At 47.1% G+C, this 26,297-nt stretch overlaps 1 protein-coding gene across 1 annotated transcript in view; it reads left to right on the top strand.

Moving 5' to 3' along the window:
• Window positions 1-26,297, top strand: part of LOC144162736 (ubiquitin carboxyl-terminal hydrolase 24-like) — a 113,518-nt gene that overhangs the window by 61,689 nt on the left and 25,532 nt on the right. Inside the window, exons 34-42 of the mRNA XM_077693375.1 lie at window positions 654-867; window positions 1,671-1,732; window positions 5,003-5,594; window positions 6,028-6,291; window positions 13,391-13,529; window positions 16,826-16,945; window positions 19,124-19,323; window positions 20,585-20,724; window positions 22,966-23,116. Of these exons, the coding sequence (XP_077549501.1) occupies window positions 654-867; window positions 1,671-1,732; window positions 5,003-5,594; window positions 6,028-6,291; window positions 13,391-13,529; window positions 16,826-16,945; window positions 19,124-19,323; window positions 20,585-20,724; window positions 22,966-23,116 (1,882 nt within the window). The remainder of the gene's footprint in view (window positions 1-653; window positions 868-1,670; window positions 1,733-5,002; window positions 5,595-6,027; window positions 6,292-13,390; window positions 13,530-16,825; window positions 16,946-19,123; window positions 19,324-20,584; window positions 20,725-22,965; window positions 23,117-26,297) is intronic.

Raw genomic sequence — 26,297 nt, 5'->3', positions numbered from 1 at the left:
AGAGCTGTTTTTAATGCAGTTGGTGTATGGTTGCTGCGTGTTTACTGGTTTTTTAGACCACAGTGGATAGATAGCGCAGGCTTGTCCACGGCGACTGTAGTGCGAGCTCTCCTTCCGCTTCGTATTATTGACGCTTCACGCTGACCATGTGCTTCCGAAGAAGTGCCTCGTCGTGGTCCATGATTGTGGTTGTGCCGTGTTTTTGCGTCCTATTGTTCATGCCTGCAAAGTGCTTGTTTCTTCTGTGTTACGAGGTGCTGTGTAGTCGTTGCGTGTAATCGCAGTACAGCAACTCCAGTGCAAGTCGTTGTTTTTTAAATGCGTATCGTGCCCGCTGTGGATTTCTGGAGTACCGCCGATGCGAGTTGAAAAGTGCACTCTCTGGGTTGAAAAAGAACTTCATGTCTCCCGAGCATGCAAAATAGCTTCTGCTTTTGCACAAAAACCCATGAAAAATCAAGGCCTGTAAAAAAAAAAATCGATATTCAATATTCGATTCAATATTTGGCTTTTTTGAGCTGAATTCGATTCGGTATTCGATTCAAAAGTTACTATTCGGCATTCACACACCCCTGATTAGTTCATAACCTCTGCTCTCTTCCCGAACCCTTCTGGCTGACCCAGCTATTCCTTGTTTTCCTTTGTGCATGCAGCGTGGTTCTGCGAGCTGCCCTGCGTGCGGGACTTTGTGCTGGACGTGCTGCTGGGTTCGAGCAGCGAGGAGGTGCGGTGCGCAGCCCGGGACGGCCTGCACCGCCTGAGCCGCACGGGACAGACCCCGCTGCGGCCGTTCCTGCTGCAGCTGCTGCTCAAGGCGCACCTGCCCCTCTGGGTCTCCTCCAGCCACACGCGCGGATCCAACCAGAGGTGAGGGGGAAGTCGGGGGCGCTGTTGGAACACCTCAAAGGTAGTAACCTTTCTGTAACGGTTGTGAGGGTGGCGTGGCGCAGACGACGACAGAAGCAGGGAGTGCCAAGAGAGGGCGCTACGTGATGGCACCATCATCATCAACGGGACTGGGGAAGAGAGGAAGAAGTAAAGTGTGACGGTGTGACGGGTTAGGGTTGAGTGTTGGGGATAAAGGAGTCGGGTCGGTGTGGTTGCTCAGAGCGGTGTGTGTGTGTTTTAGGCTTAGTGCGGGACACGGTAGTAACCTTTCTGTTAGCCTTGGGGTGCTCTTTGGAAGAAATGATCTGTCTGCAAATTATGGGATCACATCGCACCTCTGTTTGTAATGGACTCCATTGGCTGGCCTCTTTCACTGCTTTCTCTCTCTCACTCTTTCCAATCGTTTCTTTTTCTATATAATGTACTGTGTTTAATGCTGCTATATTGCAACCCATATTATTTTCGTCGATATTTGCAAAGTTAACTATGTGCATTGGTGTCTAGTGAAGTTAGTGTACTGATTTTGTGTTGATATGGGCAGCAAAATGTGTTAACTGTATATATTTGTCATCTACTGCCTTTGTTTTGTCGTTATGTGTTTTTTTTTTGTTGTTGTTGTTATAGGAGCGTGGGGCTGTGTCAGGCTGCTGTAAAGCAGCTTTTTTCCCACTTTCTCCTCACAGCATCTGTTGTACAACACCGGTACAAGTTGTGAAAAATACAAATTCAATTCAAATTCAATTCAACTGTGCTTGTCCGCTAACAAGGTGGAACTGTTGCAGGTTACTCGGACAATGCGTCGAGTACTTTGACCTTGCCTGCAACCTCCTGACCGACTCCAAAGGCAAGTCCTGAAAACATGTTACCAACTTGTATTGTCCGAAATACAAACTTAGGCTGGGGTGGTGAGAATTGCTTCGCATCATGAAAATTTTTTGACCGTTGCCTGTGCTGCGTTAAAATAATTGTCTAATTAAGTTCTCATTGCAGTGTTTGTAATGGCAGCTAACCTCTCTCTCTTTTTCCTCTTCTTTTTTTGCAGCTATTCAAATTATTCATACTGAAATTATTCGCAGAAAATCGTCATTGGTCTCGTATTCTTAAAGGAGCCATGAAGACAAAATACAAGTTGGGTTTATTAGAAAGACTGCTTAGTCCCGATAACAATGATACCAATATCATCGCAATCTTCGAACAAATAACGGAGATATTAAAGAAAACGTTTGAAGCAGTCGCAACACCCTAGCCAATTTCCCGCAATTTTCTATGACGTCACGGAACCTTGTTCGTGCGATTGGCGGCCGCCTAACTGACCTGTCGCGACGACACATGACTGGACGTCAGTAATGGGGCCTCTAGTTCCATTTGACCGCATCACTTGAATGCTAACGTGCAGTTAACGCACTGAAAATTATGTTTTATTGTTGGCCCGTATGACGTCATTCTTGCTCATAACACGTCACTGTGGCGCAAAATTTGAAGGTTTTTAAATAGTTCTTGCTTTTTTTTCGTTAAGAAAGCATCTTTTGTGGCTCTAATGGAGCTGAGTGAGATACTGAATCCTAGTTCTTTCAAATTAAACGAAGTTGTATTTTCTCTTCATGGCTCCTTTAAGAATTGCTGTTTGCACTTTCCTAAGTTAAACACGCTGGGCCTCCTCCGTTTTTCTTGCTCTTTTATACGGAATCTGTTTCAAAGGGGCTGCAATGACAAGATACAACTTTGTTTAGTTTGAAAGTACTATCCTTTGAAAACTCACCCAGCCCACTCCAGCCACAAAAGACTTTTTCTTAACCTGAAGAACACGAGAAATACTGAAAAGCTTTCAAACTTTGTGCTACATGACGTCAGCAGGAACACGATAAAGAACACTGAAAATATTAGGCTTGTCTAAATAGTTCGAAGCGAATTTGAAGCCAATAGTCCTTGGGGTCGAATACTTTCGAATCGAATTCGAATAGCTGTCAGGTGTCACTGAGCTTCCTGTCACTGAGACACTGAGCTTCCGAGCCTGGCGGGACCTTCATAAAAAAAGTTCTATATTGAGTTGGCCCATTGGCCATGTCACTTGACTGATTGAAACACATGATGTCCCCTGAAGTTCAAGCGCTGAGTGCAATCAATATCTGCTCACTGCACGTGGGCCACATGGTAACCAAACAAATTGTTTCGTTACCATTTCATTGTTTGAAACAATGAAACAGGAACCTTGGCTACCTTGACGAATGTGCGCACGTAAGATGGCTATGACAACGCTCTGAATGTGGAACACTTGTCTTGGCTCCACATGTAGACAAGATGTAGGCCTGATGTTAATGGCACTGCAGCCTGCCTAACGCAACCAAAACTCCTGATAGTACTTGAAAGCAGTTTTTATATTCGTTCACCCCGAATACTTTTAAATATCGGAAATTTCAAATTTGGATCGAAGTGAATTTGAATACCGTAATATTCGTTCGAATATTCGAAGCGCTCGAATATTCGCACAAGCCTAGAAAATATAGCTACGAGCATGCAGACTGCATGTTAGCTTTGAAGGGATACAATTATACAGAACAAGAGGCCGTAGTACAATTGTTCAGTGATGTTTTGGCGTGGTAGCTTAGTCTTTTTCCACGTAATGTCTAGATCATTTGTCTAAAGTTTGCAATAACATTGGTGTCAATATTATTAGGACAGCGCAGTATTCTTAGTGAACCAAAACTGTATTTTGTCTGTATGGTACCTTTTAGTGTAGCTGCAGAAAACAAAAAATGATGTAAGCTCGCTCTAACGCGTAAGACTTGAAGGTAGCGAAGCTGTACGCAACCTTCACGAGCATCACGACGGTTTAAGTTCACGATTGCAGCCGATTTGCTTCTTCTTCGCTGCCCCATGACCCTTACTGAATCATTGTTGCTATAAGTGCGAGCTTCTTTCCTTTTTTTGGAACGGATAATCATTGGACATCACCTTAGAGCAGGGGTTCTCAAGCATGTTGGTCCCAGGGAACCCTGCTAAGTTCCGTTAAGTGCCAAGGAACCCCCCCTCCCCCCCCCCCCCCCCCTCCCGCCATTTTTCATTCCGTTCATGCTACATTAACGTGCAATAAATTCAAAAGCAAGCAACGGTATCGTTTTTTTTTCCGCCGTCGACTCTACGCGAATGCGTACGCTAGCGCACCTATCTCCAAACAGGAGAAATGCGCATGGGGGTAATTTATAAGGCCGAGATTCAAGTGCAATAGTTTAACGACGTGGCCCATTTTCGTAGTCTGGCTGGCTACAAGCTGCTGACGAGATTTATTGCGCAGTTCGCGCGTTTCTGTTATGCGCCGAGATGTGCTTACTGACACTCGGGCGTGAGTAATGGAGGTTCCTTAGATCGATCGCACCTCAAGTTCACCATATAAGACTTCGAGACTGCGGAACCAGGGAAAATTTATCAGTGGCTCGCGGAACCCTGAGGAGGTGCCTGCGGAACCCCTAGGTTCCGCGGAACCCACTTTGAGAAACCATGCCTTAGAGGGTCATACGCTATGACATGTGTTTCTCGTTCGGAGCAAGCATTGCCACGATTACGACAAACGCTGAGGTTTTTTTTGGCCTATCTTGGCCAATCTCCCTAAGTGGGTATGCTTGGCTTGACAAACGCGCGTTGGAGATGCTGGGCGATTGCCGCAAGCCGCGCACACATGAGCGCTAGGCATTTTCTTCGTTTTTTAACTGTCCGGGAGGTCGCCCCAATCTTGGCCAATCTCCCTAAGCGGGCATACAATTGGCTTGACAAACGTGCGCTGGGGACGCTGGGCAGTCGTTGACACGAGTGCTAGGCATTTTCTTGGTATTTCCAACTGCGGATATGAAAAATTACGATTTGCTAAAGAGCTTCGCTGTTAAAATGTCTCTTGCTCACGAGGACGCGGGTTCGATTCTTGGCTGCGGCGGCCGCTTTTCTGATGGAGGCGAAAAGCAAAAACGCCCGCGTGTGCGAGATATCGGCGCACATCAAAGATCCCGAGGGGATCAAAATTAAATCCGGAGCCCTCCACTATGGCGTGCCTCATCGCCTGCGCTGCGTCGGCACGTTAAACCCTACAATCAAATCAAATGTCCTTGCTATTGTCCTCCCGCAGGGGCGGCGCCGGTGGACACGGTACAGATGCTGGAGGACGAGATCGCCTGGCTGCACAGCTTCTCGCCGTCGGAGAGCGCCCACGACCGGGAGACGGACGCGACGCTCATGACGGGCCACCTGCACCTGGTGCGCACGCTGGTCGCCTGCAACGGGGACGGCGAGCGCAAGGCCGACACGGGCCGCAGCCTGGTGCTGCTGCTGCTCGAGTGCTACCTCTTCCCGGCGTCGAGCCTCATTGAGAAGGGCGCCAAGGAGGACACGCCCGAGCCAACCGTCAAGCCCAAGTGCTCGGCGGCCGAGCCCCGGGCAGCCGCCTTCAGCGTGCTCGTGGAGCTGGCCAAGTGCTGCCCGACCAACCTGGAGCGCATCGTCCGCTGGCTTGTGGACCGGCACCACCGGCTCAAGTCGGAGCTGGTCAAGGAGTTTGAGTACGAGCCGCTGATTGCGGGCCGCGCCGAGAGCGGCTACGTGGGGCTGAAGAACGCCGGCGCCACCTGCTACATGAACTCGGTGCTGCAGCAGCTGTTCATGCAGCCCGGGCTGCAGGAGGCCGTGCTGGCCATCGACTCGGACAAGGTCGAGGAGGAGAGGTGGGTGGTCGTGCTGGTTAGCACTGTCGTGCTCGTCATGTGGAACGTGTGGACAAGGTTGGGGAGGAGAGGTGGGTGGTCATGCTGGTTAGTACAGTCGCGCTCGATGTGATGTGGAACGAGCAGAGTGTTTTCCCAGCAGTAAGTGACTGAGGTGGCCAGAAAATGGAGAGGAATAGATTTAAATGCTGATGGCTGTGTCAGTAAGTACAGTCGCACTCAGTATGATGTGGAACATGCACGTGGCGAACGGGACGCTTTTCCGGAGAGGTAGTCAAAAGCCTGTAAGCTGTGGAAGGACCGGAAAATGCAAAGGATGGGTATGTGTGCCATCCATCACTTACCGGCCTGGGCGGTTACTGCCGCATCAGGGCAAAGACACTGAAGGAGTTACAAGGGCGGTATTGTCGCACGTGTCCTCCCGGTTGCGCAGCCTGCTGTACCAGACGCAGTCGGTGTTTGGGCACCTGCTGGAGTCCCAGCTGGAGTACCACGTGCCGGAGCAGTTCTGGTCCTGCTTCCGCCTGTGGGGGGCCCCCGTGAACGTGCGCGAGCAGCAGGACGCCTTCGAGTTCTTCAACCACCTCCTGGACCAGGTGGACGAGTACCTGCTCCGCATCGGCTGCGACCCGCTCTTCAAGCCCTTCTACGAGGGCACCTTCTCCGACCAGAAGATCTGCCAGGGCTGCCCGCACCGGTGGGTCTTATTAAAGGAGCCATGAAGAGAAAATTTAACTTGAAAGAATTTAATTTGAAAGAACTAGAATTCAGTATCTCACTCAGCTCCATTACAGCCACAAAAAAAGTTTTTTTAACGAAAAAAAAAAGCAAGAAGTATTAAAAACTTTCAAATTTTGCGCCACAGTGACGTGTTATGAGCAAGAATGACATCATACGGGCCAACAGTAAAACATAATTTTCAGTGCGTTAACTGCACGTTAGCATGCAAGTGATGCGGTCAAATGGAACTAGAGGCCCCATTACAGACGTCCAGTCGTGTTGTCGCGACGGGTCAGTTAGGCGGCCGCCGATCGCACAAACATGGTTCCGTGACGTCATAGAAAAGTTGCGGAAAATTGGCTAGGGGGTCGCGACTGCTTCACACGTTTTCTTTATTATCTCCGTTATTTGTTCGAAGATTGCGATCATATTGGTATCATTGTTATCGGGACTAAGCAGTCTTTCCAATAAACCCAACTTGTATTTTGTCTTTATGGCTCTTTTAATCATTGACTTGTGGATAAGGTGGCTGTTTGCAGCACCTGTGCCTCTCATCCTGCCCTCTTGGTTCAATTAGAAAGAACTCACTCAGCTCCCCTCCATCTACAAAGGACATTATCTTTTTTTTTTTTTTACCGAAATAAGCGTAAAGAATTCCGAAACACTTTCAAAATTTGTGGTAGAGTGACAAGTTATGGGCATGACAAAACACAGGTTACTATTAAAAACGTAGCTATCAGCGTGCTGATTGCACGTTAGCATTCAAGGGATACGATCAAACGGAACTAGATACCACACTACAATTGTCCAGTTATGTGTCTTAGTGGTGGCTTAGTACCCCTGTCACACGGGAACTTTTAATCCGGATTGACGCGAAGGGCAATTGACTTTTTCAGCGCGCTCGACGCACCGCCGCTGCTACACGGCACGTTTAAATCCCGATTGAGAAGTTGCACCGGTTGCACTCTTGTACGCCAGATGGCGGCAAAAATGTACTTGCGGCCGGCTTCTGGTAACTTCACGTGGTCGTAGGTATACGTAACTACGTAAATGTTACTGCACTCTTATTTGGGCCAAGTTATTTGACACAATTTGTGGCGTTACTTGGAGTGGTCACCTTCCGTGCCATTACTCAGCGGGGATGGGAGTATCGCCGCTTTTGTTCGATCGCACTTGGAAGCCTCGATCGCGCTTGGGGATCCAGGATTGAGTTCGAGCGGGATCGGGCTCGATCGCGATTGAAACTGCTGTGTAGCAGCGCCCGATCTGGATCGAGCTCGATCCGGATCGACTCAGTCGCGACTGAAAGTGCCCGTGTGACAGGAGTAATAGGTCGACAGCTGCCAATCGAACATACAAGATTCTGCTATGTCATAGAGAGGTCACCAGAAAGTGGCTGCAGGGTCGCCACTTCTTCACATGTTTTCTTTGATATTCCCATTACATTCTAGTCCACTTATAACAATATTAAGGGGGGACGCGGCTTTCAACTTGAGAAAAATGACCAAAACATCGTTTTTTTGAAGCCCGCATATTCGGCTTCTATGTTTCCTATTCTATGCGTCTGCAAAGTTTTTAGGCTGAAAAGCGTCGCAAAGTGGCATAAAAAAATACTTTTGTCAGGCGCGGTGACAAACTATCAGCGCAAAAGGGCGAAAAAACGGCAATTTTCGGAGCGCTCTATCTCCGCAACGGTGTCACCGGGCGCGGCCATTTTGATATGGTTAGATCGGCCGAGCGATCGACTTTTCGGTTCCGCTCGTCTCTTTTATCTTCGTTCATTCACAAATGCACAAACGGCAGAAAAGAAACGACGCACAAACGAAGCTAGAAATAGATGCTGAAACGCTATTGGTCCTCCGTCGGGGCGCAGAACAACGACCCTCCTGATTGGATGTCACGGGCGCAACGCAAGATGGCGGCCGCCTGAGCTGCGTAGCGAGCGGTTTGAGTTCATTTTTGCCGCTTCGCTCGGCCGAGTTTCTGTTCAATCTATGGCATTCAACACGGACGTTATCGCGGTGGGAATGCCGGAGATAACGAGCCAGATTACGGGAAGTTGTGTGGCTCGAAAGGACGAGGTCATCGAACGCTTCGTGGTGCGCGTGACTCTACCGTCGCCAGACCCCGGAGGGTGACGCGGTGTGCGCGCTTGCGATAGCGGTTCGTGAAGTGAGGGTGACGCGGTGTGCGCGCTTGCGATAGCGGTTCGTGAAGTGAACTTTTAGTCGGGTTTACGATGTTTACACGCTTACCGTATTTATTCGAAAATAGGTCGAGCACGAATATAGGTCGACCCCCTAAAAATTGAAGTCGCCGAAAAAAAAAAAAATATATTCGATTATAGGTCGACCCATACTTTTAAGAAAAAAACTTGAGGAAACTTTTTAAAACTCCCATTTATTTACAACGCGGTCACCTCACTGGTCGGAGCCACACACTGCGTCGTCGTCGGAACTTGCGCCGCACCCACCCCCGCCCCCGACTGGCTTTGAAGGCTGAATGGCCAATCCCGCCTCGCAGCGCTAACTGTTGAGCTTTGGTCTGAATATCTTCGCAGGACACTCGGTGTCCTTTCGCAGGCTCCTCTTCCACGTGCAGCCGGAGTTTTTTCTCGAGAGCATCGTGCCTCCCACCACTGAACGCACGACGCAGTCCCCTACAAGCAAAAAGTTCGTCGTCCCGCTGTTTCCGCCATCCCCTGATCAGCTTTTCATTAACGACTAACTCTCGCTGAGCGGCGCAGTTGTTCAAGTTCTCAGCAAACAGGATCATCCGCCGCTTAAAGTTCGACGTGACATCGCGAAATGCGCACGAGAAAAACGTTGTGTGCGGAAATCACAACGAAGCAAACACAAAGAAAGCGCATGAAACGGAGAACGGGAGATAGTAGAGACAGCGAGCGAAGCAGGCAACGCCGTTCCGTTCACGAGGTGGCTACGCTAGCGCTAGCCGCTACCGCGGCTCCGAAGACACCAAGCCAAGCCAATCTGGCTCTCTAGCCAGTACGTAAGCTCGCTCGCATGCTCGCTCGTGTCCGGTTCGGCTGCAGGTAATGCGCGATAGCCGGCAGTGACTGTGGGTGGTTTTCTTAAGCTGATTGTTTTGTTATTTTTTTCTTTATTTTCTTGCCTGTCTTGGTTCTAGATGCTCCGCGCTGCCGCCTCAAATTGAGGAGCGCCGGGCGCGACGGAGAAACGGATCGCTCGGTGCGCTCGCCATTTTTCTTCGGTCACGATTATAGGTCGACCCTCAATTTTTAAGCACATTTTCGGAAAAAAAAGGTCGACCTATATTCGAATAAATACGGTAGTTATTGCTGTGTTTTGACTGTGGGCTCGCTAGCCTTGAGAAGGAAACCGTCGACGCGTCAAACGCTGCGGCGCGCACGGCATAGCCGACGCGCATTGGAGCAGCACATGACTGGGCAACTGGTTACGATTGAACGCCACTAGTTGTAATTAATGCCTGCGACGTTAGATTTAATCTTAAAAGCGACCTGACCAGCCATATAAGGTATAATCAAAGTTCGATATGTCGCGGTAAGCGTGCGCTGCGATGCGCGCGAGCCATATCGCCTTTCTTGCGCAACGTTTCCCGTGCACTTGTAATTTTCATGCAAACAGGTTTGAGTTAGTAATATAGGAATAAAAATATGTTCTCTGCATTAAAAATGTACGTTACTGTCGCAGCATTTAACAGTGATTTTTTAACGAAATTGATACCATTGCTTAGGGCATACTGGCTTTGCTGCGAGAAATATTGGATGCCTTGAATGTCAAAAGCAGTAAAAAAATATGCTCTTGCATTGAAGTTAGGAGTTATGCAGAATACTCTACGAAGCTTCAAAGTAGCTCATTTTCATCCTTGCGTTATGCAAACTTTTGGCAATGAACACCTGCACGTATGAGTACTAAGTTGCTGTGCCAGGCAAGATGATAAAACATAAAAAAAGACAAAAAATTTCAAATTTAAGTAAAAAAAATGCTTAACTTGTTGCCATGGTGAAAACACTGCAAAAGGAGGCTGTTCAGTGCGATACAGCCAACCAGCTAACCTACTTTGCATTGAAAGCCCATTGAAACCCATCTCCCCCTTCGTTTGGTCTGCAAAGTGGGGTATGTACTCTTCACAGAGGAGCTGAAAATGATGTTTTCTGGAAAGAGAAAGGCTGTAAAAGGCACTCCAATTTCAAGGCAAGGCATTCCAGAAGCCCCATGTTCAAAAGGACATGAAAAAGCTACAACCGTGACGACTTTTGATAAGTGAAACCTATGTTGCAACTTCGGAAGCCGTTTTCTCAAAACAGTTTTTTTTGCCACCTGTGTCGCTTGTACCAGGGATTTCTTTGTGACTGCTGGGTCTATTTTGATTCCGTTTCTTGCATTGCATTCCTTGATGAACAGTTCAGGTCGTGACACTCTTGGTTTTCCAGATTTGTTTGTTGTGATTTTTTTATTCAAATAATCGTTCACAGTCAACATGCCTATTGCACATTAACCTCTAAAAAAATGAAAACTAAAAAACATTGTGTTGTAAAAAAAAAATTCTAAAACTGTCACGACCTCATCCATTCATTTGGGAATGCAAAGCACTTCGAACAAGTTTTCTATCATGTTTTATAAGCCGCTCAAGCTCGGTACAAGCGGAAAAGAAAGAAAATTTAATACATAAAAAAGTTATCAAAATATTAGTTTGAAATTTTTATGGTGTTATCACGGAAGCATTTCCAGTTGCTGTGTTAATTTTCATCAAAATCCACAAAGAAATAAAAAAGTTGATTTTGAAAGCCACGTCCCCCCTTAAAATGCCAAGGCAATCCCATCGTTAAAACCGATAATTGTTGAAAGCGGGTTGTGCAAAAATAAGACAAAATAGAAATCAAAACATTTTATTTTCATGCAAGCAAGGTCGTGCTACTAGGTACTTACCGTAATTACCTGATTCTAACGCGCCCCCGATTCTAATGTGCACCCGATTTTCCTGGGGAAAAAAACGAAAAAACTTGCACCTCCGATTGTAACGCGCACGGAACTTAGTGAGCAAGAAAAACGAATGCGAGAGAAACGGGTGATTTATTTCCCGAAGTAATCTCACTTATCTCACTCCTCGTCGCTCTCCGCTGACCACAACATCTCGTCCTTGGTGCCGTCAAGCGCGTTCGCGATGCCACACTTCTGAACGAACGTTCAACCTTGGTCGATGGGATCGTGCCCACGCCTTGCACGCCAATCCCGCGAGCTTCTTCAGAGGCGTACGCTTCAGCCGACCGCTCGTTTTGAACGCGTGAGAGCCGCTGCTGCCATTGCTGTTATCAAGTGTGCAAGTGGAACGATTTGACGATTTGTGTGAACGCTGATAGAAAAGCCTAGGCACCTGTGCTTCCTGCGTCCGAAAAATTGTTGCTAAAAGCTTTGGCGCCATTTTGAGATGGCGATAGCGATGGATGGGACAAAATTTCAGCTGTTTCGGCAGTTTCGGTTTCGTATCCGATTTTAACGCGCATGCGATTTTTCGACCTATTTTTCCGGAAAAAAAGTGCACGCTAGAATCGGATAAATACGGTATTCGCAAAAAAGATGCCACAGTCAATGGGCTTTGTTTTACGCGAGGCTGGCGCACATCTTTTCCAAGAGCGTCTATAAGTGCTTCGCGTAGCTTAGGGAAAGCGGCGAGAGGTCCTTGGCGGAAACGAAGTCCCTGAGGGACTGTAGCAGGCATTCAGCCTATTGCGAAGACCCTACCTGAGTAGGCTGTGCAACTGCGTCGTCAGAGTCATCGCTATCAGCGCTGTCCGCAGCACGTATCCGCGCAACGATCGCCTCTTCACTGAGGCACTCTGACATTTCCCAAACATCACACTTGATGTCCCTCCCGCAGAAAAACGGAGGCAGTTGAAGAGGCACCGAGTCAAATTCAAAGTGGCGCGCACGTGACACTACTGGCAAACGTCGGCAAACGTGCGAGCGAGCGGCGCCAGCACCGGCGCCGCTCACGAGCTGGCGTGAGGAGGATGCCAAAGTGGCGGCGCCGGCAGGGGGGTTTGGAAGGAAAATGTCTTTCTTCTCGCTTTCTCGTAAGCGGCGCTGTTGACGCGTTTTTTGAGGGGTGGAAGGGGATGCGAGGCGCATCGCGGCTCACGACACATGCTTTTGGGGCGGAGAGCCAATGGCAGCTCAAATATTCGGTGCGCACTACAACTGTATTCAATCATCATATTCGATATTGTTACACTGGAGCATTGTAATAAGTGGTTCATTTTATCATAGTACTCATACAACAGTGGACAGTGCCATAGATGTTCATCGTTATATCCGATATATTGTTATAAACAATATCGTTATGAACTCGACTGTATTTGTTTCGAAGTTTGCGATATACTTGGTGTCGTCCTTATGGGGACAAAGCAGTGTACTTAATAAGCCAAACTTATGATTTGTCTTCCTGGCCCCTTTCATTGTTGCTACATTCTTGTTCCACTTGCCTCCGAAAAACTCCTGACTAGTCCTTGGGTTCTTTCGTCAACCTGGTCAACGCAAGACGAAACAAATCTAGAGATCTACAACTGGAGCAAAATTATCTGGCCAGTAGGTTGGGGATTTCGTCCGGTACCTTTACCGTCAGATAGCACGAAGTGTTTCAAAATGAAACTGAATTGCAGTTCGCTGTGGGAAAACTGTAGGGTAATTTCGCGAGTGTAAATGATTTTCCCGACATTTTCTTGTTTGTTTTTGGATTAATGGAAGCAAAATATGAATCTCGCGCCAAAGTTGTATGCTTACTGATTTTGAGTGTGAAAGGCTCCTAGTAATGTCGTGTTTCCATTGACAAAAAATTACTTATAACACACAATATTTTACTGAGATAGTTCTTCGAAGGATTCCCAATGTCAGTATGCATGAGCTCTGAATGGTCTCTCTTTGCATTTTGCGATTTCTTTTTGCAGATTTTCCTCTTTTCATGCTGGTTTAATGACACCAATCTTTTGTTTGCGTTGTTCCTTTAAGTTGTGGATTTAAATAACATGCCAAATCTCTCAAGCAAGGCTGTAAAGGCTGCGATGTTCTCGTGACCAGATACGAGCGTGAAGAGACCTTCCTGGCCCTGAACCTGCCAGTGAAGAGCCAGAGCCTCAAGGAGTCCCTGGACCAGTTTGTCAAGGGGGAACTGCTCGAGGGGGACAACGCCTACCTCTGCGAAAAGTGCGGCCAAAAGGTGAGGGGGGGATGTAGCATGTGAGTGGTCTGCCCCCTTGCTAGGAGAGGCTAGACTCTAGTGGAGATGTTCTGTTTATGCACAGTTGAGGGAATAAAAAGTCAGCGTAGAATTTCACACGCTGTTCAACACTCAGCACAAATCTAAAGTCATGCTCGATGTGGATTATGTGTATATTGATTGTAGGGTTTAACGCGCCGACGCAACGCAGGCGATGAGGCGCGCCGTAGTGGAGGGCTCCGGATTAATTTTGACCACCTGGGGATCTTTATCGTGCGCCGAAATCTCGTACACACGGGCGTTTTTGCTTTTCGCCTCCATCAAAAAAGCGACCGCCGCGGCCGGTAATCGAACCCGCGACCTCGTGCTCAGCAGCGCAACGCCTTAGCCACTGAGCCACCGCGGCGGGTGATTATGTGTGTACGCGCATGGGGAAATTATACGCAACTGAGTTAGTGCTCCTACTACAGTGGAACCTCGGTCATACGAATCTCAAGGGGTGGCAAATATTCGTATCACCCGAAAATTCGTATCATCAGAAAACAAGAAAAAATGGATTAGTGCCGTGAAGAGGTGCAAGTAGCTTCAGCAACCGCTTGTAACCTTTTGTTAAAACGCAGCTCAAGGTGTAAACTAAATTGCACATGCGGGAAAGGAGCTCACAGTGTGGGAGAAAACTGCGTTATAAAATCCCATCCGCGCCAAATATCCGCAGAGGTGGCCCAGCCAGCTGCTGCGAGTGCTTTGAAATTGCCGCCATGAGGCACACGTCTCCCCATTGGCGCAAGTCATGAGGCTTCTCCCACTGCCGTTCGCGGCAACCGAGGCAGAGGTTGGCGCCAGGGTGCCGGCCCGAATCGTCAACGCGGGAGTCGAAAGAATGCGCGCTCATCGTCGACGCGACGTGCGCGCACAAACCACATGCGATTCGTGCGCATCGGCGTTGCGCGCGCGTTGACGATTTCGCTTTCGCGACAGATTCTACCTCGCTCGGAAAATGACACCCGACGCGCACGACAGTGGGAGGGGCCTGCTGACTTGCACCAATGGGGAGGCACGCTCTTCATGGTGGCAGTTTGAAAACGCTCCGGACAGCCCGCTGGCCCCGCCAGAGATGTTTAGGCTTACCACGGTTGCGGATATTTGATTAGCGCTTTTTCTAGCCGCGTGGACGGTGCTTTATAGTGTCATTTTCGCCCACATTATCAGCTCCTTTACTGTGCAAGCAACTTCATTTGTTCCTTAAGGCGCGCCCTAAAAGCGGTCAGAAGCGGTCGGTCGAGCTACCCGCACCACTTCGCGGCCGGTGACGCCGCCATGTTGGCGACGCTTGCCGCGCCGCGCGCAGCATGCAGAAGGTATTCACAGCGTAGCGTTTTCATGAGCAGAAAACACTCCATGCGGTTCACACTTCAACATAGTCGATGCGAAAGTGGCACAGGCAACACGGCAAGGCGACAACAGGGTAACTAGAGTGCGGGGCATAGACCTCAGAAGCGAGGAATGCGAAGGCAAAATGGCAAAGGTATTCACCATCAGAAATGAGGGAATGCTTGATAGCCATGGTCTATTAAAAAAGTGTAATACATAAAAGGAAGCTGGAGGCACCCGAGCTGCAGCCAGCGGAAACTAACAGTACAGAGAGAAGAGATTGTAGCGGGAGATAAAAGACGGGAGGGAGAAAGAACAGGCGTCGAGAGGGCGAAATGTGCTGTTCGTTCGGAACAGCACCTCTCCTGCCGCTATTGTAAACACCCCACGAGGAGGATTACCGTCAGCGGGGAGGACTAATGCTTTTGTGCCCGCGCGCAACCAAGGCCGCACGGCCGCACCAACGCTCCCGCCTCCCGTCCACGCCACAGTCGTCTGCTCGCGGCTCGTGTGTTTGTATCACCCCAACCGGAGTGGTAAATGTGTACGGATCATCCGAATTTTTTTACATTGCATACAATGCATTTTCGCCGGGGAATTTTGAAAATTCGTATCACAGCGAAATTCGTATCAACCAAATTCGTATCACCGAGATTCCACTGTAATATATAAACACTTAAGGCCAGCACTTTTCTTTTCTTTTTTTTTTTTTTTTTTGAAATGCAGGTGTGGATTAAAGTATGATTTAAGTACTTGTATGAAGCAAGATTTGTGCCAAGCCTTTTCGCACTCCTGCTAATTACTGAAACTTCGAAACGCTGTCAGTACTCTTGAATGTTAAGAAGAAGCCTATCCTTGTACTCTTGCAAAAGTGTGTTATTTAACAATGTGGCTGCATGCCTTGCAATTTAAGAGCTCTATATGTGTGTAATTAGACACGTACAAAGCTCTTCTGTAGGGAACGCCAATGAGAGATGCAGAGAGACAGAAAGACTCGGGGTGATTGCATCACTGGAGGTCTCAAGTGCTCAGGCGTGAGAAATGAAAGGGATATATTTCATAATGTGGCTCCTCTGTGAAGGCCATCCACAAAGTGAGAGCTGGGAACAACATGGTGCCAATTGTTTGTCTTTCTACACATTACAACCCCCCCCCCCCCCCCCCCCCCCCCTCCTTTTCCCACACAACAAGGAAAGGAGGGCTGAGTATTAAGTGCAGAGAGGCGCTCGCCTTGTCGTCGTAGCTCGCTCGCTGGACCCAAGTAGAGCCACATGGCATTCCGTCACCGTGGCATAACCCAGAGGCTTCGAAAGCCAAGCGGTTTTTATAGTGATAAGCGTTTGAAACTTGTGAGCTGCTGGCGCTCTTCATACATCTCCCTATTGTTTAGCGCAAAGAAAACTGCCGGTACGTTTGAGGCAAAATATACATAACTAACCAGCAGCGCCCGCGTTTACTCAGTTAGGAACGCCGGTTTGGTTGGTTTTTACGATAGTAAGCGAAAAGAAGTGGCAGTGCAACGCCAACACGTGTGGGAGGAAAAGCAAGCACAAAAAGAACAGAACTCCCGCCGGCGCAGTTTCAGGCGGGGGGCGTGCGAGCACTGCGAAGTCGCGAAATTTGGATTGCATGGGGTGGCAGCAGTGAGCGGATAACGGCGCCACAGCCCATTTTGGGGAATCACTGCTCTGCACTTTCAACAGCTTTCACACTGAGTGGAACGGCTTTAATTTTTTCCACTCATTTGTTGGTTTATTTTGTAGGCATGACATGCCTATCTGGCAAAGTAAAACCACAGATTTCTCCATTCCTTACATTTTCAGCTCGGGCTGATGGCCTTTAAAATTTAAATGCTTAGGGTTTGCATGCCCTTCTTTTAGTTAGATTGAGCAAAAAGTGTGTGAGCTGGTCACCTTTGTCCGCAGCGCAACACAGTCAAGCGGACGTGCATCAAGCGACTGCCCCAGGTTCTGGTCATCCAGCTGAAGCGGTTCGGCTTCGACTGGGAGGCCAACCGGGCGGTCAAGTTTGACTACCACTTCAAGGTGAGCGCTGCCACACTGCCCTTCCTTCTCAGTCAGTCGCTGCTCCTTTAACGTGAATCGTACAACTTGTGTTAAAGTTGAGCTGAGTGCTGTGAACCCCAAAAGGTCTGATTATTGCCTTTTTGATTTTCTCTTGGTCACTCTTTGTGTGTAACACCAATGTGGTGATGTTTAAAGGGCCCCTGAGATGGGGTGTTTTGGGGCGTCGGTGGTATCGCACCGCAACTTCTATTTATTGAACGAATCAGTGACATACCAGCCTGCCCTTGATGATTTAAGCAATTTTTACGAGCGTAAAAACACCATAAAGCTACAGAACACATCTTTTGTGTGTGACTGTGTTTGTTCAGCGGCAGATATTTGTGTTATACCGGAGTGTAAAGCAATTACACACTTGGCTTGACGCTCACCTGTTCTTGGTGGAAGGATACAGTGAGCGCTGGAGAAACGACGCAAGCGGCGCGGGCGATCAGCGCTCTGTTTCCAGCACAAGAGTTTTTATTGGTTTCATTTATGCTTTCTTGGATGCTGTACCCAAACTTATTCTTTTCACTCTCTAATGCGATTCAGCATTTTGAATGTAGCATCAACGTTGTTTCTGTTTGAGGTAGAAAGCGTGTACAGCTCGTGGTTTTGGCAACTACAACTCCTGCCAAGGAGTTTCATTTCATTGCTTCCCATCAAGTCATGATCGTAGAAAGAAATTGTAGTTGGATGCGCTCAGCCTTCTGAGCGAACCGTGTGGACTAGTGTCCTCTGCGCATTTTAACGTTTACCGTGTTACCAAAAACAAGAGTTTCCGTTTGCCGCTGAAAATGAAAGGACACGTTTTAGCACTCCATTTGTGGTTTCTGTATTGCAGGTTAACGGCTGCTGTAATGCAAGTAGCAAAATCTGGCGAATTGGTCTCAAAGCAGATGACACAAAAGTTTGTTGTCCAGAATTATTTGCTTACATTTGAAATAGCTTGAATCTTGAGCATTTTAGATTAGACTCTTGCATTGCAATAATATTCTTCTAAAATAGTCGTAGGCATCTCCCGTAGAGCTTTAAAAACAAAGCAAATGTGATGTCGATGCCGCCATCTAGTGGGAACAATTACCACCAAATAACTCATTAGCCAGAATTGACGTATCCACTAAATATTTTGGCATAAAATGGGTAAAATATGTTGTAATAGTTACGCGGTAACCTGTATTACCTTGCCCAGCACAATTTTAAATGCGTAAGAGAGCTTTGCGAGTTCATAAAGGAATATGAACCGTTTGAGGCGGACAAGGCTCAGCATAAGTAAAGGTGGAAATTTTGCTCTTCCGGCTGAAAAAAATTGTCATTTGTCGTACTCCTGAGCATCATTTAGCAAGAATAACGTAATAAGCAACATCAACTAAGACTACCTTTATCGGCTGTACCTAGTACGAAGCCAAGTACCAAGTACCAGAAATTGGGCAGTGCATTTACTGTAATCAAGACAGGAGGGTACACATCACCAGCGCAGGGAGCTATGTGGGGACGGTAAAGCGGTAACCACATGCGGTAATCACTACACAAGCGACGTCACTACGTGAGTAAGCATGGCAGGTTACCACACGCACCCCCAGGATGCTGTACTTTTCGCGGTACTAAGCGAGTCCTAAAGGGCCTGTGAGTTGCATTTCAAAGCGGTTTTGTTTGTGTCAGAAATCTGGTTCTTGTGGAGGTAAGTCAAAGAAATAGTAGGCATATTCGCTCACACTAACCAAGGATATGACTCCGAGAAGACGTGACTGTTTGCTGCCTCGGCGACTTGCGATGACGTAGGCGAAGCACGCATTTCGTGGTCGGCCGCTGGAATTCGCCTGCATGTCTGAGATTTTTGACGGCGACACTCCAGCTCACATTCGTGTGAAAAATCGTCGTTACCATGGTTACCTCAGTAAGTGGGTCACACATGAGACGGTGCTCTTTTTATTTTTCATGCTATCATCCCGTTCCTTACGGACTTTACCGTGACGGCGGGAGCATATATACCGTGACCAAGGAAGCGTGTCGTCCCGAAGAAATTTGGGACTATGTCTTCTCGAAAAAATTTAACATGACTGCGAAGGGGCTGACACGCTGTGGACGCGAATCATCTGCTCAGTCTCTACCATTGAAGCAAGAAATGGGGTGGATCTGCCACTGCGTATTCTCATGCAGTTCCCGTGGTCCCTGGACATGTCGCCGTACACCCTTCACGGAGTCATGGAGCAAGAGGGCTCCCTGGCGACGGGGAGCGGCGACAACCCGGACGAGGTGTTCCGACGACCCGCACCGGCGACCTACGACCTCACTGGGGTCGTCGTGCACAACGGACAGGCCAGTGCAGGCCACTACTACTCGTACATCCGCGAGCGCAGGTGCGTTCCGCAAGTGTTTTGTTTAGAAATAGATTTTGTGCATTGTTAGCACCAGAAAAGGCACACGCGAGCAATTGGTTTCAAGGCAGGGATGATAGCACCGTAGCATAAGGGTATTCCTTGAGAGGGTTCAGAAGCCGGGCAAATTTCTCGCACAGGCCGAGTCAAACCCCGCAATAACTAAACTATTGGGGAAAGCCAAAAAATGCTTTTGCGGGAATTTCGTTGCCGCGAGAATGAAACACGAATGACAGGAAAATCGCAAACCGAAAATTTGTTCCCGAAAGTCGGTTGTATCATTTTGCGAGCCTTACCTTGCAGCAACTTCACAGCTCAGCTCTCGCACTACAAGAAGGGCTTCATTGCTAGTCGTGCATGCCTAAGAACGACTGAATCGTGTCAAACGCATCCCAAACATCCCACGGGTTCTCCTTCGCAGCACATTTTTTCTCTTTGGTCTTCGGAGCCGAGTATGTCTGACGAGCATTCAAGCGAAGTTCAGCTTCTTCTGTTGATGAACTTTGCGTGACAGTGGCACCTCGTTGTTCCAGTTGACATCCAGAAAGGCCGCAGCCGCCGGTGTTTTGTTTTGTGCACGTGCGCGATTAAAGAGTGGCGTCCTTGCTTTTCAAAATGGTGGAGCGAGCTGCAGGTGGTCCCAAATTTGTTGGCGCTATCCTCCACTTCTTCCACTTGTGCCACTGACTTAGACAGTGATGGGTGCCTTATCCTATAGCGATAAAAACTTCCACTTTTGACTGAGAGCAAACGTGCTGATTGCCGTACACACGCAATGAACGCACGCATGCTGTTCAGTAATAGTACAGTTAATTAGAACGCTTGGGAAATAGTCTAGTCCACTGTAGCGGTAGTGGTCGTAGGCAGCTAACGTAGCCCAAGCCAAACATGTGGCGTGAGTACGAGCTTGCCGTGAGTCACCATGTGTTGCACCCTGGAGGTGTCACTGCAAGGCTGCCTCTATAGCTGCCTGCTGCACGTCTTTTTTGTAAACAAATATGGCGGTGGCCATGCAAGCGCGCTGTGGCAGTTTACACACAAAATGGCAGTTTACACACAAAATTACATCTAAAAATCTGAGCAAATTCGGAAATAGTTCGTACAAAAAAAAAAAAGTTTATATCTACAGTCAAAACAAGAAGTTACAATGAATTATTTTGGCTTAAGGCCAGCTTCCCCCCTTAACTACAGATCGGAATTTGATTTTGAGCGTGGCCGTGGCGTGTTTTCTCCGTTTCTGCAGGAGTGACCCGCGATACGTCGCGCGCAAGGGCACCTGGTACAAGTTCAACGACACGACCGTCGAGCAGTTTGACCTCAACGACTCGACGCTCGAGACCGAGTGCTTTGGCGGCACATACAAGGCCAAGGTGTCGGACTCTGGTACGTAGATGCCAGGTTTAAAGTGGTGCCGACGTTTGTGCAACTTTTGTTCACTGAAGGTGTCCCACATATCTTCAGTTGTGGTGTGCAATATTTTTCAGTGAGGCAAAAAATGACACGGTAGAGTCAGGTGTTGATGCCAAAGCTACGTTGGCAGCATGTCGGTGTCATCATCATCATTAAAAGATGTTTAAAGCTCTTAAAGCATTAAAAGCTCTTAAAACAGCTTTCTTTAATTGCTAAGCAAACTGTGTGAAACTTACCAGTCTTGCTGCTTTTCCCTCACTGATTTCAAATATGCCATTATTTTTTGAGTAAGTCAATTACTTGCCAGGATGATTAGAGATAATTAGCCATTTTGAGGGGAAGAATAGACGAAACAGTGTTCGTCATAGAACTGTGATTTCCATGTTTTCAATACTATGAACCCTGGTGAGTGCAATAAGAAATTCGGTTTTTTGATGCACTGCTTGGAACTGATTTTACAGCTGATTAAACTTGGGTGTTCGAAATGGGCATTTGAAATGGTTCCTTGCCACTGGTGCCAGCAAGGTTTAATTTTGTGTTTTCGCAGTGTGTTTTCGTGGTGCCAGTGGTTTGATTACATAGACAGAGGGGACTGTGTAGCATCCTGCTGTATCAATAGAGGCTGCTTAAGGGGAGACGTGGGTCTTGAAATGAACTTTTTTATTAATTGGTCTGTGATAATGAAAATCACTGTGCATATGTGTTTTGTCTTCCTCATTTCAAATATGTAATTAGTTTTCAAGTGGTGTAATTATTTTCTGAGTTATAAAGAAAACACTGGAGCCTAATTAAGTAATTTCTTACGGGCCTTTAAGGAACTTTTATTCAATTTTTTTTTTAATAAATGGTATGGATGTGTAGCTTAAGACCTGCCATACATGCTGAAGCTATTTATATTCCTGTAAAGCTGGTTGATTGGATAAAATTAGTCTAATTATGCCAAGTACAGTTTTCAGAAAACTTAATGAGCTCATATTATTACTCATAACATTTATTTGGGGCAAAATGAGCCAATTAAAATAGCATCAGCATGCAGTTCATTTTATCCCAAATTCAACGGTATGGCACTTGTAAAAATCCGTTGAGAAAAACTACCTCAAAACCCCTGTAAGGCTAGGCACATATGCAAAAAAAGGGAAGCTGAGAAAATCGCAGTTGAAGTTTTACTACAAGTGACAGTTTTATCTATTGAGCATATGAAAAAAAAGAAAGGTTCTAGAATGTAGCTCGCTTTTCGCTCAACACGAGCATACCAAGTTTGCTGAAATCAGTTGATGGGAAATTTATGAAATCCTCTGTCTATAGATTGCACTTGGCAGAAAAACTGAACAAAAGCAAAGCCAGAACGTTGCTTCAATTTTTATGCTGTTGGCAGCGCGCCGTCACTCTTTGGCGACTAGGGCTGAGGTCCCGATCGTGCACCACAGTTGTAAACGTTTATTTTGTTATGTTACTGCTTCGGTTGTAGCAATCAAATCGGATTTGCATCGCGTGAAATGAGTTGCAGCGAAGGGGCTGGTAACGGAATGCCCGCCACTGTTCTGTGACGTGCATGCGCTTGGCTAGGTGGGATAACGAAGTTTTCGGTTTAATCTACTCATATATCACGTCACCAACGCACATTGTGCACAGTGCGAACATTTATAATTCTCAAATCGCTCATCTATATGGTAACCTGCCGACGAGGAAGCGCGCGCCCGAGTGCGGACCGACCCGCCACGGCATCGTTGATAACAGAATGAACACACTTCCCTTGCGACGTGGGCATGCGGCATCCTCCACTTTATCATTTCTTTTCTTTCTATTTGCTGCTGATCGAAAGATAGACGCACCCTAGTGCCCCCGCAGGCGTAATCATATCGCTACGCTATCGTCACGGCAGCCCGCGCGGGCGTAGCCCATCGGCAGTAGCCCATCGAGTTGAGTTGACACTAGTTGACTAGTTGATGATATGAGTTGACACACATCAACAAGACTTTTTTTTTTTTAGCACACAGAAGTACGTGCTGCCCCCCCCCTCCCCTCCCGTCATTTTTAAAAAAATTTTTGAAGGTTTGGAAACCTTTGTCTGTCAACAATTGTTTTAAATGTCGAAAAACACCACAAAGGGTAAGATAACAAGATATTGTTTGAGTTGTTGCTCCTGATAAACATTGAGCATCAAAAGGCTAAGGAGGCTGGGACATCACGTTATGGCTGTATTACTCTTTACAGCGTCATGTTACCCAGAGACACGGCAACGTCACTGGAACGCCTACCTGCTGTTCTACGAGAAGCAGGAGCCCACGCGAACGCCCCGCACCCCGCACAAGACGCCTGGCCGCTTCTCGTTTCGCCGGGACCCCAAGGACTCGCCGCCGATCAAGTGGGTGGTGGAGAATTTTTTTTTTCTTTTTTTTTCTTTCCCTAGCTACCTACTACAGGGCTGGAGTTGGGGCTGGTTGGTAACTGCAAAAATGTGCGAAAATTTAGACAAAAAGGCAGCACCGAAACATGCAAAGCGTTTCTTTAATCTTGCGCTCGTTTTGTTGCTAACATTTTTTATGGATATGCTGCTGTAAGATAGGCTGTGCAACTTCACTAGCACTTCGAACTTGGCTCTTATGAGCTTAAAATATGTGTTGCATAACGTGCCTGGGGGTGTGGGGACACATCAAGCTTATGTATGCAGAGAAAATGTAGAGTTTCTGAATGGTTTGATTAGAAGATTACAAATCTTACTTCCAAGTTTAAATAAAAACACAGTGCTTGCATTTTTCACTCCTTTCGTTGGCCGCATTCTTGCATGCCGTTGAATGAGGAACTTTGACCATCTCTTCCTGCCTGTTATTTTTTTTAAATAGAAGTACGGGCTTTGAAAGGTGTGCAGCATTGAATTTGTTTTAAGGGGGGACGTGGCTTTCAAAATCAACTTTTTTATTTCTTTGTGGATTTGACTGGAAATGCTTCTGTGATAACACCATAAAAATTTGAAGTTAATATTTTGATAACTTTTTTATGTATGAAATTTTCTTTCTGTTCCGCTTGTACCGAGCTTGAGCGGCTTATAAAACACGATAGAAAACTTGTTCGAAGTGCTTTGCATTCCCAAATGAATGGACGAGGTCGTGACAGTTTTAGAATTTTTTTTTTACAACACAATGTTTTTTAGTTCTCATTTTTTTAGAGGTTACTGTGCAACAGGCATGTCAACTGTGAACGATTATTTGAATAAAAAAAATCACAAAAAACAAATCTGGAAAACTAAAAGTGTCACGACCTAAACAGTTCATCAAGGAATGTAATGCAAGAAACGGAATCAAAATAGACCCAGCGGTCACGAAGAAATCCCTGGGACAAGCGACACAGGTGGCAAAAAAAACTGTTTTGAGAAAACGGCTTCCGAAGTTGCAACATAGGTTTCACATATCAAAAGTCATCACGGTTGTAGCCTTTCATGTCTTTTTGAACATGGGGCTTCTGGAAGGCCTTGCCTTGAAATTGGAGTGCCTTTTCAGCCTTTCTCTTTCCAGAAAACATCATTTTCAGCTCCTCCGTGAAGAGTACATACCCCCCTTTGCAAACCAAACGGAGGGGAGATGGGTTTCAATGGGCTTTCAATGCAAAGTAGGTTAGTTGGTTGGCTGTATCGCACTGGACAACCTCCTTTTGCAGTGTTGTCACCATGGCAACAAGTTAAGCATTTTTTTAACTTAAATTTGAACATTTTTGGCTTTTTTTTCATGTTTTATCTTGCCTGGCACAGCAACTTAGTACTCATACGTGCAGGTGTTCATTGCCAAAAGTTTGCATACCACAAGGTTGAAAATGAGCTACTTTGAAGCTTGGTAGAGTATTCTGCATAACTCCCAACTTCAATGCAAGAGCATATTTTTTTTACTACTTTTGACATTCAAGGCATCCAATATTTCTCGCAGCACAGCTAGTATGCCCTGAGCAATGGTATCAATAATTTCCCTAAAAAAATCACTGTTAAATGCTGCCACAGTAACGTACATTTTTAACGCAGAGAGCATATTTTTATTCCTATATTACTAACTCAAAACCTGTTTGCATGAAAATTACAAGTGCACGGGAAACGTTGCGCAAGAAAGGCGATATGGCTCGCGCGCATCGCAGCGCACGCTTACCGCGACATATCGAGCTTTGATTATACCTGATATGGCTGGTCAGGTCGCTTTTAAGATTAAAACTAACGTCGCAGGCATTAATTACAACTACTGGCGTTCAATCATAACCGGTTGCCCAGTCATGTGATGCTCCAATGCGCGTCGGCTATGCCGTGCGCGCCGCAGCGTTTGACGCGTCGACCGTTTCTTTCTCAAGGCTAGCGAGCCCACAGTCAAAACACAGCAATAACTAAGCGTGTAAACATCGCAAATCCGACTAAAAGTTCACTTCACGAACCGCTATCGCAAGCGCGCACACCGCGTCACCCTCCGGGGTCTGGCGACGGTAGAGTCACGCGCACCACGAAACGTTCGATGACCTCCGCCTTTCGAGCCACACAACTTCCCGTAATCTGGCTCGTTATCTCTGGCATTCCCATCGCGATAACGTCCGTGTTGAATACCACAGATTGAACAGAAACTCGGCCGAGCGAAGCGGCGAAAATGAACTCAATCCGCTCGCTACGCAGCTCAGGCGGCCGCCATCTTGCGTTGCGCCCGCGACATCCAATCAGGAGGGTCGTTGTTCTGTGCCCCGACCGGAGGACCAATAACGCTTCAGCATCTATTTCTAGCTTCGTTTGTGCGTCGTTTCTTTTCTGCCGTTTGTGCGTTTGTGAATGAACGAAGATAAAAGAGACGAGCGGAACGGGAAAGACGATCGCTCGGCCGATCTAACCATATCAAAATGGCCGCGCCCGGTGGCACCGTTGCGGAGATAGAGCGCCCTGAAAATTGCCGTTTTTTCGCCCTTTTGCGCTGATAGTTTGTCACCGCGCCTGACAAAAGTATTTTTTTATGCCACTTTGCGACGCTTTTCAGCGTAAAAACTTTGCAGACGCACAGAATAGGAAACATAGAAGCCGAATATGTGGGTTTAAAAAAAACGATGTTTTGGTCATTTTTCCGAAGTTGAAAGCCGCGTCCCCCCTTAAAACTGATTTGTGATGGTAAGTCTTGAACAAACAGAAAGCGCCCTTGCACCATTTGTGTCCGCCTTACAAGTTGCCTCAATGACGTCACACTAGTTTTCAGTCTGGTTTGACGCTATCTCAGTCGTAAAAATTTAGATTTTCACCTGTTTTCCCTTTAGTATCGACTTCTTGTGTACTTCCGAATGGTTTATAAATGTTCAATCCTGCCCTGTGGACTCCTCAGAGGGCTGTTGTCATAAGGAATGCCACGAAATGCACAAAGCTCTACCGAAGTCATTCTAGATTTTAATAAGGTAGTAAAGTAATTAGAACACACCGGTAATGTCCCTTTAAATTACCAATTCCCATTGGATCACCCAGTTCGCTGCACTCTTTAAAATAGAAAGGCCACCTCAAAAGGCAGTCTCCGTAAGTTAACAGAGTGGCTACCGAGATGTCGGAC

This window comes from Haemaphysalis longicornis, unplaced genomic scaffold, assembly GCF_048455015.1.
Source record: "Haemaphysalis longicornis isolate Haplotype H1 unplaced genomic scaffold, Haemaphysalis longicornis Haplotype H1 scaffold_12, whole genome shotgun sequence".
NCBI classification, from domain to species: Eukaryota; Metazoa; Arthropoda; class Arachnida; order Ixodida; family Ixodidae; genus Haemaphysalis; species Haemaphysalis longicornis.
Note: the sequence above shows the minus strand (reverse complement) of the source record. Positions and strands in the feature narration are given on the sequence as shown.